The following is a 16,899-nucleotide window of genomic DNA, read 5'->3' on the forward strand; positions in this document are numbered from 1 at the left end:
GCCAGGGACGTGCACATCCTGAGAAAAGAATAAGTTCCCATTCTCACTGCCTTTACCCAATTTACTTAATCTCCCAAAGGAAAAAAAAACTCAGAAAACATCTAAAGAATGTAAAAGTCAATGGAACATTCCCCTGAGATAAAATAGCAGAGTATCAGACTAAAAATAAAATCTTACGCTGTAATTCTAAACTTCGATTGAACAGATACTTCTATGGTCCCAATGGCCAAGTAGGCAAAGTTTTCTGAAAGTCATTATTCAGCACATTAACCATTACTCATGGTTGCCTCCACCCTGCACCTACTAGTCTGGAAGAACATTTCAACTACTTCCATAATCACTTTAAAGGACATTTATTAAGCACTTATGCCTTCAAAACCTGAAATTATATTTTAAATAAATTATGTCTACGTCGTTTGTGGTTTATTCATGACTAGCCCTGCCTCCGAGGCATGACATTGAGAGCTCAGTTTCCTTTCCGATGGATGGTGGCATTTCGGATCAGTTCAGAAGAACTGTTGGTTTTAGATTGAGGGTGCGCTGTATCGAGATGGATGGATTGGACAGAGTCTGTATTTTCCAGTGTTCAGAAATCAGAAATTCCTCTGGCTGAAAAATCTTGGGCCAAGGAGCACCATTGCAGAATAAGAAGCAAGCTGTTTAGGATTCAACTAGGATGAAACTTTGTCACTGCGAAGGTAATAGATCTTAGGATTTTTTTTAATTCAGAAAGCTGAATGGGATTGATTGATTTCTAGTCATTAAAGGAAATCACAGGATATGATGATAGTGTTTAATTGATTTCTAGTTATTAAAGGAAATCACAGGATATGGTGATGGTGATTGATTGATTTCTAGTCATTAAAGGAAATCACAGGATATTGTGATGGTGATTGATTGTTTGATTGCTAGTTATTAAAGGAAATCACAGGGTATAGTGATGGTGATTGATTGATTTCTAGTTATTAAAGGAAATCGCAGGATATGGTGATAGTGGTGGCAAATAGGACCCAGGCAGAAGATCAGCTATGATCCTAAGGAGAAGCAGCATAACTCTAAAGAGCCACACGGTTACTTCTGTTCCTGTTCTTTATTTCCTCGTACTGCATCATCAAAAGTGCCAGTCACAAAATGAAATGTGAGATTAGAAGAAATCACTTCATGCAGTATTGCTGTAAATATTGGGAATTCTCCATCCATTGATATATTGCCAATGTGTAGCTTGAAAATGGATACAAATACAAAGGTAATCAGGGAGCGAAGCTCTGGTGCCTGAAGGGGAGCACAGGAACTGGGAACCCAGCCTGTGAAAGGAGTGCACTATCCAGCACGTGAGCCAGATGCCGAACTATTGGGAATTCTGAATAGTTGAACAATGGAGTGTCAGAGCTTTACTGTGGTATTATTGCCTTTGCAGTGAATGAAGTCATGAAACTGAAAGACATTTTGTGCATAACTGACCTAAATCTTGTTGAAACTATCTCTCAGACTCATTGCATATTGTCTATACCCATCTTCACTTCCCCAACTGGTTGTAGAGGGCTAATTGAGTTGAATCTCTGCACTGGGCTTCAATGAGCATTAATACCTCCACGACATGTTGCTGTAACAGGTGGCACAGCTTGGAGATGCTCATCTCCTGTCAAAGTCTCATACTTCAAAACATTTAAGGATGTCACACTTCCTTTAAGCAAAAGAGAACACAAAAATACAGCATTAATGAAAACATACCAAGACATTTACAATCAAACTAGCAGCATAGTACAGGCACCATGAGCCCTGTGGCTTGCCAAAGAGTGTTGTGCTTCTAGGGTTTTTGAGCATCTGTCAAGATCCTAGCTAGAGTTGTTAACCCCTTGTGTTTTCAGCTAAATCTTGTCAAGTTAATTGTGGTTGGCACATGTTTCCTGCATCCAATAATTATTTTAAAGAGGACTCCATTCAGTCCTTGGGGTCATTGTGCTGGAGAGAATGAATTGTCTTGTGGTGTAGCTCCGGTGCTTCTCCTGACACTCTGTTGGTATTCCTGTGTCTAACCTCTTGTTTCTGTCTCTTCCTAGGGATTCTGCCATTCTTCCGCTCCTGGATCGAGTTGTGAGCCTGTCGTCCTCTGATCGTGGTCTCGAGTCATTGTCAGCACCTTCTGTTATTGAGAGCCTACCGACTGTCCACACCTGGGTCTGAGAGCACACCACAACAATGGGGCCAAAAATTCACATTCCCAACATAGTACAAGAAAATACCATCAAGACTATGGCTTCATTACTGAACTCCAAGGGGAATACTGGAAAGGAGCAGAGACACAAATGCAATGGGATCTGCAGAAGGCTGGAGCTTACTTTCAAGGGAATGGCTGATCCCTGGCTGCCACAGTGAGATCATTGGTCCGAAGCCCTCATCATATCTGTTTGCAAGAAATCCCCCAATCAGCACTATGAAGCTGACAAACATACTTCAATCCACTTCTTAAAATGTCCTTTAATATAATAACTTCCTGCTTGTTGCTATCAGAATCAGAATCTCTCAGTTTAATGAAGATTCAACTGATGATGCGGTATTTTTAGATACATTAGGGAGTTCACTCATCTGTTATAATTCACTCTTTCAAATCCATTCATTGCTATTTTAACTTCCATCCAAATACATTGTTTCTTCTCATTTCATTTACCTAGATATCTGAATCTTTCCGACTATGTGCATAACCAATTCTCCACTACATTTTCTTTAGTGCCCTGACTAAATTTGATTACATTATACTTACCACTGTATAAGCTTAATAATAATGTCATACTTAACTCCTACCTAGGCAATTTTCTTAAATTAAGGGCTTTATATAAATGCAAAAATTATTTCCTCAAGGCAAATTCTCGTTTTTCTGTCATGATTCTTGTGCTATGCAATTTCAAACCAGTTAATATCCCATATCATTGCTTTCAATTTTCCAGGTTTTAACATTTTATGATTTCAAAAACAATCGTTCCAAATACCTTAATTAAGTTCTTTCTTAACTTTTACATCAGTTTGTTTTAGATTGAAGGAGAAATTAGATCATGAAGAATAAGATTGTGACCTTTAACCTAAGGGGTATCTGCTTCAGTTCCCTTGTCAGTATATGTCTGGAGGGCATTGGGGCATCCTGCAGAATAAAACATCTCCCCCACCTTCTCCCTCTCTAGCAGGATAACTCAGAGAGACTGGCCTGAAGAGCAATATATCAGCCCTTCTTAATATGCTGTAGCAATAATATCAAAGGACTTCTTTATCTTCCCGATTATTTGAAATACATTCCTCAGCTCCCCATTATCATCCTCAATTATGTCTGGTTAAGGCAGCAAGTAATTGTAACAAATTAATTCCACATTGTGAGCTGCACCATTTCTCCATGACAAGGAACATTATCATTCAGGTTTACCATCAATATATTTTTACTCTGGATATTAGTCACAAGAAATTAATATTTGCTCTCCCTTCACTGAGAAGCCTTGGCACAGTGGTGGTGCAGTCAATTCAGCATAAAAATCCCTAAAATGTCTTTAGCTTTGCATTCTTCATTGGATTCTGTCAATTTAATCAGAATTTTAAGTAAGAATATTAATATTTAAAGGTCCACCCCTGGAGATGATGCATGTTGTCTTTTACTTCTTGAAGACACCTGCTGAGTGTAAGTAATGGCCTAACATTTTGGCAATCAGTTACATCCGCAGTCATCCCAGCATCCAGAAATATCCTGCCCAAGGTCAAGTTATTGCCAACATTAAAAGGAAAAAAAAAGATTATCTAAGTAAGTAAATAAATATCACTAGGACTATTAAACCCCACTGATGTTGGTAGATGGTTGAAATTCTCGACCCTCCCCACAATTACACCCCCCCAATATTCAAAAAGTTTCACTGCATGAATGTGTGATGGTGTACTTGCTGTACAGCTGTTTCTACACTACAGCTTTGGAATGTGCTCCTAAATGTATTTTCAAAAGTTGTCCATCGGGATTGAGGCCAAATATGATCTTGTATCAAAACACTAATGATCATCTTGAAACCTGTTCCAAACATGCAGTTGAGTGGGGCTTCAGCTCCCCTGAATACATGCTGTAAATTTCATTGTGTTTAATGACCAGGCCATGAAGCATCTTCATTAGTCATTTATGATGGGTAGACAAAGGAAATTGATAACTCTCCATCCTTAAAAATGGTGAAAAGATGGCTGCATGCAGTCTGATTTAATTTTACACCAGAATGTAAAGCATACGTTGAAAGAAGCTGTCTGATGAAGCATAAGCCTTCAAGCAGGCTTTCTTCAGCTATACACAAGAGCAGGTCTGCGATTTTCTTTAATCATCATACACAAAGGAAGTTTTCTACTCATGCACCTCAGATTAGATATCCAGAGGGCAGGACTTAGTTATGGTCATAAGTCTACTGACATTAACAGAACTACGTGGATAGCAGGAATCAGAATCTGGTTTACATTCACTGATATGTGTTGTGAAATTTACTGTTTTACAGCAGCAGTACAGTGCAATACATAACATGCGCAATAGATTGTAATAAGGAATATGTAAAAATAAGTAAGTCGTGCAAAATAGAGAGCAAAAATATTGAGACGGTGTTCATGAGTTGTCTGTTCAGAAATCTGATGATAGGCAGGAAGAAGCAGTTCCTAAAACGCTAAGTATGGGTCTATAGGCCTCTGCTCCTCATCCCTGATGGTAGTAACAAGAAGAGCATTTTTTGGGGTTAGCACATATACCAAATAACAACGAATAACTTCAGTCACCAGTCTTCAGATGCGAATATGAACTGTGGATTAAATCTAAAACACAACTCTGAACAATGAGCTCCTAAGACTGTGAACTGCAGTTGATTGGAAGACCAGACAATGCTGATTAAATTCATTATTTGGGTGTCAGTCCTGTGGGAGGTGTGAGGATGGTATGTAGTTCAAAGGAAGCATTGCAAATATGGAATTTTCCTTTGATCTTTAACTTATGTCGTGTAGTGTTGGGTCAAGCAGATCTTTCATTCCAAGAGCGTCTCAGTATGATGTCTGTTGTGTCTCATTTTGTCCAATAAAGACACTACCCCATATCTACAAGTACTTCTCTCCAGTGACTGTACACACGTCAGCATTCTGGGTGGTGGGGTCCTTAATGATGGATGCCACCTTTTGAGATATTGTGGTGACCCACTTTCTGTGCAGATGAACCAGCTCACAAATAGCCAGCGCGCGGGGGGAGACTTTGGTAATGCACTTCTGATGTCATTTCCGCCCAGAGAGGGCAGGCGCTAGGGATTAAATGCCAGTGCTGCAAAGTTTGAATAAACTAGTCTTGAAATGACTTATTGACTGCGTGTCGTTATTTCAGTGCTGTGGGTAGCTACAATATCACTTTTCGAAAATGTCCTCGATGGCTGACAGGCTTGCGTCCATGATGGGGCTGCCTGAGTTTACAGCCCTCTGTGGCTTTTTTTTATGCTGTGCATTAACACCACCACAGCAGATGGTTTGCAAGCAGTCAGAAAGCTCTCTATGGTAGATCTGTCAAAATTTGCTAGTGTCTTTGGTGACATACCAAATCTCCTCAAATTCGTAATCAAATATAGCTGTTGGTGTGCCTTCTACGTAATTGTATCTATGTTGGACTTCAGAGACGTTGACACTTAGGAACGTGAAACTGCTCGTCCTTTCCACTGCTGATCCCCCCAATGAGGTCTCGTGTGTGTTCCCTTGACTTCCCTTTCTGAAGTCCGCAATCAATTCCTTGGTCTTACTGATGTTGAGTGCAAGGTTGTTGCAACACCAGTCAGCCAGCTGATCTTTTCCAGTCCTGTATGCCTCTTTGTCACCATCTGAGGTTCTAACAACAGGTGTGTCGCCTGTGAATTTATAGATGCTTGGCCACGTAGTCATCGGTAGTCATTGGTGTAAAGAGATCAGAGTAGCAGGCTAAGCTGTGTCCTTGTCTAATGACTTAGACGAAGGAATTAAATGCAGCATCTCCAAGTTTGCGGATGACACGAAGCTGGGCGGCAGTGTTAGCTGTGAGGAGGATGCTAAGAGGATGCAGGGTGATTTGGATAGGTTAGGTGAGTGGGCAAATTCATGGCAGATGCAATTTAATGTGGATAAATGTGAGGTTATCCACTTTGGTTGCAAGAACAGGAAAACAGATTATTATCTGAACGGTGGCCGATTAGGAAAAGGGGAGATCCAATGAGACCTGGATGTCATTGTACACCAGTCATTGAAGGTGGACATGCAGGTACAGCAGGCGGTGAAAAAGCCAAATGGTATGTTGGCATTCATAGCAAAAGGATTTGAGTATAGGAGCAGGGAGGTTCTACTGCACTTGTACAAGGCCTTGGTGAGACCGCACCTAGAATATTGTGTGCAGTTTTGGTTCCCTAATCTGAGGAAAGACATTCTTGCCATAGAGGGAGTACAGAGAAGGTTCACCAGATTGATTCCTGGGATGGCAGGACTTTTATATGAAGCAAGACTGGATCGACTAGGCTTATACTCACTGGAATTTAGAAGATTGAGGGGGGATCTTATTGAAACGTATAAAATTCTAAAGGGATTGGACAGGTTAAATGCAGGAAGATTATTTCCGATGTTGGGGAAGTCCAGAACAAGGGGTCACAGTTTAACGATAAAGGGGAAGCCTTTTAGGACTGAGATGAGGAAAAAACTTCTTCACACAGAGAGTGGTGAATCTGTGTAATTCTCTGCCACAGGAAACAGTTGAGGCCGGTTCATTGGCTATATGTAACAGGAAGTTAGATATGGCCCTTGTGGCTAAAGGGATCAGGGGGTATGGAGAGAAAACAAGTACAGGGTTCTGAGTTGGATGATCAGCCATGATCATACTGAATGGTGGTGCAGGCTCGAAGGGCCGAATGGCCTACTCCTGTACCTATTTTCTATGTTTCTATGTCCCTGTTGATTTTCAGCAAAGAGCAGACATTATTTCTCATCTGGTCTGACTGTGGACTCCTGATGAGGAAGACAAGGATCCAGTTGCAGAGGGAGGTACAGAAGCCCTGATTTTGAAGTTTATTGGTTAGTACTGAGAGGATTATTGTGTTGAATGCTGAGCTGTAATCAATAAAGAGCAGCTGTTGTCAAAGTAGTTCAAGGCCCAGTGGAGAGTCAGTGACATTTCATCCACTGTAGCCCAATTGTGATGGGAAGCAAAGTACAACCGATCCCACTCCTTGCTTAGGCAAGAGTTAATTCAAGTCCTGCCCAACCTTGCAAAGCATGCAGAGCTGCAGGTAGTTGCTCTCATATTCTTTTAGTGTTGTGATCCATCCAACAAACTTCTGCCCTCCTACTTCAAATGTTAGTAGCAGGTTATTAATAAAAGCAAAAGAGCTTCCAGTATATTTGCGAATCAAACTCTAAAATTTAAAACATTATGGTCCGGAAATTCATTGATACCAAAGGGAATGCTGATATGTGATTGTGCAGCTCTCCAATAACATTCAAAAGTTGCCCAAGGCAACAACATTCAAAAGTGTCAGGGAACTAAAGCTCGGGATGCTACTGAATCGCCTTCCACTTTCCTTGAAGAGTTTTTGTCATTTCACCGCATATCAAGAACGGTTTCAGGTAAGTCTGGGGACACCTCCAGAAGCAGCAGATAGAGGGGAGAGAATGTCACAAAACACTATCCGGGATTCATTTTCTTACAGGCATTCACAGAAGAACGAAGAAATACAACAGAGTCAATTAAAAACTGCACAGTACTGACAAACAATCAAAGTGCAAAAGAAGACAAATAGTGTAAATACAAAAAAATTAATAATAACAATAAATAATTAAACAATATTGAGAACATGAGTTAGAATGTACAACATAGAACGTAGAAAATCTACAGAACTTTACAGGCCCTTTGCCCCACAATGCTATGCTGACTGTTCCCTCGTTATCCATTTCAGCCCTGGGAAAAAGCCTCTGATTATCCACACGATCAATGCCTCTCATCATCATATGCACCTCTATCAGGTCACCTCTCATTTAAAACAGAGACATAGAGAAATTTCTTTAAACCAGAGGGAGGTGATCCTGTGGAAATTTGTACCACAGGCAGCTGTTGAGGCAAGGTCATTAGATGTATTTAAGGCAGCGATCGATAGTTTCTTGATTAGAAAGGTTACATGCAGAAAGCTGAGAGGCACTGAGCAGGAGCAAAAAAAGGATTAGCAATCATTGAGCAGCAGAGCAGACTCAGTGGGCCAAATGGCCTAATTCTGCTCCTATGTCTTATGGTCTTGTAATGCTACTGTGACACTGTAATTTCATTTGGGATCAATAAAGTATCTATCTATACTTTCTTTTATACTTTCCTCACCAACTCTACCCTCACATTTTCCTTGTTCAGAAAAAAAGGATGTTCTTCTTTTGCTTACATTATCTAAATCTTGCAGTAATTCAGGAAAATAAATGAAGTGAACAAAATTGACCTCCACTGAAAGACAGCCAAAGCGGTAGAATATCTGAATCATAATTATGATATGGGTAACGTTTGATACAAATTACATGTATTAAACAAGTGAGACAGGACACATTTCTATTCAACTAAAGAAATTAAGTGATTATTAGATTGAGAGTAGGGTCTAATAGATTGACAATACATGGAGTTTGGATCAGAAGGACCAGACAGAAACTGGACCTTCCTTACTCTGAAGTGTGTAAGATGTTCGCAGATAAATTTAGGTGAGATAATTTTGGTCAGAATTATCCTGGACCCAGCCATCTGCCTATGCTTACTATTTCTGGATGTGGTGCATCCGGCAAGCTAACTTCCACATTTGTAAGTGTTCTGTGATGTGAAGAGGGTTCCAAGCAGAGCGTAGGTAGCAGGTATCATATCCCGAGGCCCTGGCCCTGAAATACCTTGACAATAATCTGTCAAAGACTCTTGAATTATTTTAAAATGCTTCTTAAAAACTATTCAGTTGGATTTAAGTTATAACAATTATTTGAGAATATTAACAGAACTAAAATTAAATTTAATTAATGGAGCCATTATTTCAGTGTCACACCTCCTCGGTATGAGGCTGAGGGCCCACATCCAGAAAAGATCCCCTCTCCCTCTTCAGCAAATAACTGTGCCTTTGCTGGGATTAGTTATGAACCCAGAGGTGGAGCACTAAGTGTAAGTGGAAGTTCAGAACACGATGTGATTATCATCTTCTTTGGAACTATTAGCCAGCAGTCAGCAGAATCCACCCAATATTTCTGTAGCACCTGTTGTGTTTAATGATCTGAATCACATTTTTTCCCAGTGACAAAAGCTTTCCCCAATACTGATTGCCTTCTAATCTCCAATGATATTGTTCCCAAATAGTTATTTTTGCCTTTGGCAATAACTTATCCACAACAACAAAAAGAAATACATGATTGGTAATAAGTAGCAATCTCACATTAACAGGTCACAAGATGTTCAGGGTAGGAAATTGAATCAACATCACGTTGGTGCATTTGCTATGTGCTTGGAGGTACTTTGTGAGGGTAAAACAAAGATCACATTTAGCTCCGCTTTTCATGACCTGAAAACACCCATTGTTCCACAAATAAAAGTGCCACTGCAGCTCACATAATTTTACAATACAGATATATATTATAAATCTACTTGCCTAAACTGGAATGCCAAATTGACACTTAAAGTTCAAAGATTTAAACAGTATTTTTAAACATTGTTAGAGTAATCTTATAAAATGTCTAATGTGGAACGCTTGAGCCCATTCCTTCAGTTCCATAATTTATCATGCACCGAATACGGAGCTACATTTTGATATATCACACTACAGGCTTATGACAGAATGAGTTCAGCTCATTTCTTCAATTGTTCTCCGGAGAGATGAAGTGAACTGTTTGCCTGGAATGGAAACTGATGTCAGTTTTAGTTCAGATTTCAGAAGCAGTATGAAAAGAAACATAGATCTAATAATCAGAAGAAAATGCAATGTATGACCTCTCTACTTTTTCTTTGAAGTACATAAAATTGACTGTATAAATGAATGGCAACTCCGTGGCTTTGGAGTAAATTTTCATTCTTCTCACTGTTTTTAAGCCATGAGTGTGAAGTGAGATCCACTAGTAAGGCCTAAAGGTGAACACATTTGTCTGCTTGGCCCTGCTCTTCCTACATGGTGCCTATATTAAAAAAAAGTAATGAACAAGTTTGGCGGGAGGATGGGAAACAGAGCACCAGGTCAGAAAATGGAAGGATGGACAGGAAGGTAGATGCCGGGGTTTGTAAAAACAAGCAGGAGCAAAGTAATAGATACGATAGGATAGATAGTTTGAAGTGTGTGTATTCTAAAGCCAGGAGTATTATGTGTAAAGGTGACGAACTTAGGAGCGTAGATCAGTACATGGAACTATGATGTTGTGGCCAGCACAGAGACTTGGTTGAGAGAGAGAGACAGGAATGGGTGCTTAATGTCCCAGAATTTGCTTTCAAGAAGGAGCTGGATAGATATCTGATGGATAGGGGAATCAAGGGATATGGGGACAAGGCAGGGACTGGGTATTGACAGTGAATGATCAGCCATGATCTCAGAATGGCGGTGCAGACTCGAGGGGCCGAATGGTCTACTTCTGCACCTATTGTCTATTCTCTATTGTCTAATTTCTATGTTTTAGAAACGATAGAGAGGGAGGTAAAAGAGGAGGGGGAATTGCACTATTAATCAAGGACAATATCACAGCTACACTCAGAGGGAACATAATGAAGGCTTGTCCACTGAGTCCAATGGTGAGAACTTGAAAATAGGAAAGGTGCAATCACTCTGATAGGATTGCACTATGGCCACCAGGACATTGAGGAACAGATATACAGGCAGATTAATGAAAGGTGTAAAAACAATAGGGTTGTTACCATGGGGGACTATAAACTGGACCCTCCTGGCACAAGAAACTTAAATGTAGCAGTGTGCTAGGAGCATTCAGGAAGGTTTCTTAAAACAATATGTACCTAGCCCAACAAGAGGTACTGCACTGGACCTGGTGCTGGGTAATGTGTCTGGTCTGGTGACCAAACTTTCGGTGGGTGAACAGTTAGGGAATGGTGACCACAACTCCTTAAGTATTAAGGTAGCTATAGGTATCGATAAATATGGACCGTAAATTGGAGTAGGGCACATTACGAGAGTATTAGGCAGAGAACTAGGGAGAGTTAATTGGGAAAGTCCACATCTGTCATGTGGAAGGTGTTTAAAGACTAACTGCACTGAGTATAGGACAGGTATGTTCAAATCAGAAGGAAGGACAAAGACAGCAAGGTAAGAGAACTTGAATGTCGAGAGAGATGCTGAAATTAGTCAAGAAGAAAAGTATGTAAAGCTTAAAAAGAGTACTTGAGGGTTATAAAGAAGCCAGAAAAGTACTCCAGAAGGGAATTTAGAAAGCCAGGAGGGGCCATGAAAAGTCCTTGTCAAGTACAATTAAAGAGAATCCCATGGTATTCTATACAAACATTAAGAGCAAGAGGATAATTAGGGAGAGGGTAGGACCACTCAAGGATAAAAAGGGAGCGAGAACATTTGTTTGGATGCCAAGGGCATGGGTGAGGTTCTTAATGTATACTTTACAACAGTATTTACCAATGAGAAGGATATGGTGAGTACAGAGATCAGTGTTTTGTGTATTGAAATGCTAAGGGCTTTCAAGGTAAAGGAGGGGGTAGTATTGGGTCTCTTAAAGATCATTAAGGTGGATATTTCCCAGGACCTGATGGGATACACCCCAGGTTATTGAGCGAGGCAAGAGTAGAGACTGCTGGGAACTTGACCAATATCTTCATGTCTTCCCTAGCCACTGGTGAGCTCCCAGTGGACAGGCGAGTAGCTAATATTGTTCTATTATTCAAGAAGGAAATTAGCAATAATTCTGGAAACAATACACTGGTGAGTCTCACATCAGTGGGTATGCTAGTTACTGGAAAGAAGTCTTAAGGATAGGATTTACCAGCATTTGGAAAACCAGGGACTAATTAAGGAGAGCCAGCATGGCTTTGTGTGTGATAAGTCATGTCTTACTAACTTGATTTACTTCTTCGATGAGGTGATGAAGGTAGAGCTGTGGATGTTGTTTGCATGGATTTTGGTAAGGCTCATCCAGAAGATTAAATGCATGGAGTCCATGGTGAATTGGCTCTTCGGATTCTGAACTGGTTTGCCCATAGAAGAAAGAGGGTAGTTGTCGAAGGGATTTATTCTAGTAGGAGGTCTGTGATTAGTAATGCTCTGCAGGGATCTGTACTGGGACCTCTGCTGTTTGTGATGTATATAAATGACCTAAATAAAATGTAGATGGGTGGTTTAGTACCATTTGCAGATGATATGAAGATTGGTGGTGTTGTGGATAGCATAGAAGACTGTCAAATAATATAACAGGATCAGCTGCAGATATGTGCAAAGAAATGGCAGATGGAGTTTAACCTGGCCAAATGTGAAATGTAGAACATTGGTAGGTCAAATGTGAAGAGACAGTATACTCCCCGAAAGTGGTGACACAGGTTGATAGGGTGTTTAAGAAGGCAAATTGCATGCTTTTCTTTATTAATCAAGGCACTGCATTCAAAAGTCAGTAAGTTAAGTTGCAACTTAATAAAATTCAAATTTGGCTGCTTCTGGATTATTGCACACAGTTCTGGTCGCCCGATTTTAGGAAGGATGCCGAGGCTTTGGGGAGAGTGCAAGAGAGGCTCACCAGCTGTCTGGATCAGAGGGCATGTGCTATAATGAGAATTTGGACAACTTTGGGTTGTCTTCTCTGGAGTGTTGGAGGCTGAGGGAAGATCTGATAGGTGTTTTTAAGATTATGAGAGTCATAGTTGGAGTAGACCGACAATATCTTGTTCCAAGGGTTGAAATGTCAGAGGGCATGCATTTAAGGTATGAGTGATTAGCTTCAAAAGAGAAGTGAGGGGCAACATTTTTACACAGAGATTTGTGGGTGCCTGGAATATGTTGCCTGGGGTGGGGGTGGAGGCAGAAACCTTAGGGGCTTATAAGAGATGTTTAGATAGGCTCATGAATGTGTGGAATATGGAAAGATATGGACATTGTGTAGCGATTAGTTTAGTTAGCCTTCGATTACCAAGTTAATTGGTTCAGTACAACACTGGGGCCCAAAGGGCCCGGTCCTGCACTGTACGGTTCTACAGCTGATGTTCTAAAATGCCAGTTAGTTCATGGAATACTTTCTGAATGAATTCTTAAAATACCAGCAAATGGGAAATTGAATGTTACACTGTAACTAAAAGTAATGAAGAAAGATCAACTTTAGTTCACGCATCTTATACAAGAACAATCACGGCTGGAGTTTGACTGGACATTATCCAGAATGTTTTTGCTTATCATTGACGAAGCATAGAGAAATCCTGTGCCAGTTACTTTATTAGAAAGCAAATCTTCAATCTGTTTGAGAGAATACAAAATCATTTCTTTTCAGCCCAAGGGAGAATATACACCTTTCATAATTTTTTGCAGATCCATTCAAGGAGAAGACCAGAACCACTACGAATGCTTGGTAACTTTCTCAACTAACAGATGCTTAATTAAAATGGATTTATCCCATATAAACACAAATACTCCATGTACAATACACCAAAAATACTCAAACCAATAATAGAGCTAACTAATCCCAACTGCATGCCCAGTATCTCACTTGAATTAGATCTGTATTTAAGTAACATGCAATTTTGTGAACAAACAGAATTAAGATGATTAAAATCTGGAATATTCTCAGCTGATTTGAAGAATTTCTAATAGGAAAATGTGACACTCTGTTCAAATACTGCAAACAGACTCAAGAGTTCAAGCAGCTAAAACATGGCTAAAGTGGCACAAGATTTTGAGAAAGGAGCCTTCAGGTTAGCATTTAATCTTTAAGGGTATGTTCTGTAAGTATGAACTCTATCCAAAACTATGTGATCTGTCCAGAGTAAGATACATTTTGACATATCCGTAGATATAATTCATGAACTCTTAAGCTTTAAAAGAGCTCAGATTCCTCTTCAAGGTTGACCTAAGTTTTCAGATCAATTTAAAGCCCCGTGAGGAATGTGCAATAATGACATCAGTGTTTCACATACTTAAATAGTGCCACACCAACACTGTAACAAAAACTTTAAAGGGAAAGAAGGTCCTGGCCTATTCTATCTCATTACTTTGGGTACAGGTATGTCTATGTTCCCCTATATTAAGTATATGACAGTAGATGCCCACTAAAAATCGGGATATTGGAAGATCACAACGGGGGTCAGCATCAGTGCCAATAGAAGATGTAGATGTTTCAGGCCAAGACCCTGCATCAGGAATGCAGCTGCCTACCAAGGTTCTTTGCAAAAGTCTTGCTGACCTCTCCCTACCAAGTGTCGCTGTCAGACCTCGATATCTTATCCTTCAGATCCCACCTTTGATGCTGTCTGTCCCAAGGCCCGCATCTAGAGATCAGGACCCCAAGGACTTGAATCAGGCACCCGTTTTAATAGCATGTAGATGAAAAGCAGATTTCGGCTACCCTGCATGATCTTCTGCACAAATACAATGAAAGTTTAACCTTGCACTCCAGCATTTTAAGGAGAAAATTGTAACTGTTTACAATTACACCCACATCCTCTTGATTCCCCCAAAGCTCTGATAACTATGACAGTTCTGTCCTGCCAGTGCCCACTAACTTCACTTTCACATCCTCTATCCCTGAATGACTCACTCTGCTTGCTTCTGAATCCTAAACTGCATCAATAAAATGACTGCTGGTATTATCCCCAACCTCCCTGCTCTGCCCCAATCCAGGCAGCCGCCATTTGCTCCCACTGTCTTTTAAGTAAATGCCATTTTTCCACCTTGAAATATCTTTCAAAATGGCTTTGTGTTTTCCCAATGTCCTTTCACATCAATGACCTAATTTATTTCTTTTTTCCCAAATTTTCTTGTCATTACCTATTTTAGATGTGTTAATTTTTTAAAAAAGTTCATTTGAAATAGTTGCATTTTCTTTTGTTCATCATGAAATAAAGACAGGGATTGAAATGCACCCTTGGTTGGCTTTAACTGAACAAACACCTTTCAAATGTTTATCACAATGAACAAGAGCACTCTTTCCAATTATTGAACCTATCAGGGCTGCTAGTGCATCTTCCAGATTTTGAATGATAGCTCAGTTTCAGAATCCTTGCTACACTGGAGGTATACCAGTTACTGCTTCCAGCCAATACCAAACAACCTGCTGGAAGAGGAGAACAGCAGTGCTGAGAAAGGATTCTGAGGTTATTGGCGGACTGAGGAGGGGTAAAATGATAAAAGCTTTACCTTACCAGAATCCAGCGCTGACAGTGGTGTGCTCCTGCTTATTTACTTCCAGCAGCTGATAACTATCTTCACACTCACCTCCCCCCACCTTGCTTCATCTGCTATTTCCACCCCTTTTTTAAATCTTTTTTCTCCATCTGAAAGATGGAGATCTTTCATCCAGCTACCACTGTCTTCCAACTCCACCCACCTCACCACCCCTGCCTGGCACAACTTACTTTCCCGTCATCTTATACTCTTCCTAAGTCCACCAATCGCCTCAGAAACCTTTCTCATCTCTCCCCTTCGCCTTTTAATACTGACCATCTTGATCTTTATTCTCAGGCCTGATGCAGGGTTTTGACTTGAAATGACAACAATTCCTTTCCTCCTGCAGAGGTTGCATGACCCGCTGAGTTCTTCCTGCAGACTGTTCGTTGCTTCAGATCTCAGCACCTGCAGTCTCTTACCTCCTTGTCCCTCTGGATATTTGCCAGGGAGGTTGTCCAATTGAATGATGATATCTACAAGAATCTGCAAAAATTTTCCCTCCCCAAAGGTGTTGCAAATGACTTACGAAATTTGTGTAAAATGTATACTATTATCAATGGAAGAGTTGTTATTCTCCTCTCAGCCAGCAGGGGTCACAATGCATTTGGGAACGCATTTTGTGTCACTGTTCTAATTTTTGGCAGATACCATTTTGATATTTACAAAGTTGACAGTGCACTCGGCAGGCTCGAACAGAATAAACTTCTTGAAGGATGAAACTCAACCTCTGTTTTTTTAATAAGATAGTTCAATGTAAAATATAACATTTTGTGAGAAAATATCATTAAAAAACACAATAAACTCCATACCACCCAGAAACAAACACTGCTGTCATTTGAAAGAACTGAAAGAATAAGTCCTAACTTTTTTTGTTACAATTTGTCCCAGAGATTCATTGCTCTCTGGGAAATGAACCACCCGGCCTCGAACCAGTTCCTGGCTTACAACGTGAGACTGTAAGCTCTGCTTCATTCTCATCCAGTTGAGTTGTAATGAGTGAAAATATGTGAGGGACAGAGCAACAGTCAGAGACAAGACACAGAGAAAAATGAACACAGACAATTCAACAATAAAAAAGGGCAACTGATTTGTCTTAATTATGTATTAAAATGTTCCATGAAAAAAGACAGAGGGCTTTTAAGTCTTTAGTAAAATAAACTAGCATTGATAGACTTAAGAAAAAAAAGGAACAATCATATTTACCGTGTCCTAGCCGAGTCCATGTCCAAAACTAACTTTGCTAAATGTTTCCTCTGCTTTTGGATGTTGGGAATGTCCACCTAAAGAGCAGAAACAATTATCATTTTCTTTCTCTACTCAATCAAAAAGTCCAGCTGCATAGAAATGGATAACACAATTTTAATGCTGCAAATTACCAAATTAAAATACGCTATGGTGATTAGGCCACCACAACATTTAAATTAAATATATGTAACTTTCAATGAAGATGCTATTTAATTCTAGAGAGTAAGTGTTCCTGGTAAAGAGATCATGCTCCTAATAATAACTTGGTGAGAAATCCGTGTCCTCCTAAACATGC

The 16,899-nt window shown here is 40.0% G+C and overlaps 1 protein-coding gene across 8 annotated transcripts in view; it reads right to left on the minus strand.

Moving 5' to 3' along the window:
* LOC132380129 (rho GTPase-activating protein 44-like) overlaps window positions 1–16,899 on the minus strand; it is a 281,829-nt gene that overhangs the window by 73,404 nt on the left and 191,526 nt on the right. For all 8 annotated transcript variants that reach the window (XM_059948735.1, XM_059948733.1, XM_059948739.1 and 5 more), the window contains one exon: window positions 16,563–16,639. In XM_059948735.1, coding sequence (XP_059804718.1) covers window positions 16,563–16,639 — 77 coding nt within the window. The remainder of the gene's footprint in view (window positions 1–16,562; window positions 16,640–16,899) is intronic.

Source organism: Hypanus sabinus, chromosome 23 (assembly GCF_030144855.1).
Source record: "Hypanus sabinus isolate sHypSab1 chromosome 23, sHypSab1.hap1, whole genome shotgun sequence".
NCBI classification, from domain to species: Eukaryota; Metazoa; Chordata; class Chondrichthyes; order Myliobatiformes; family Dasyatidae; genus Hypanus; species Hypanus sabinus.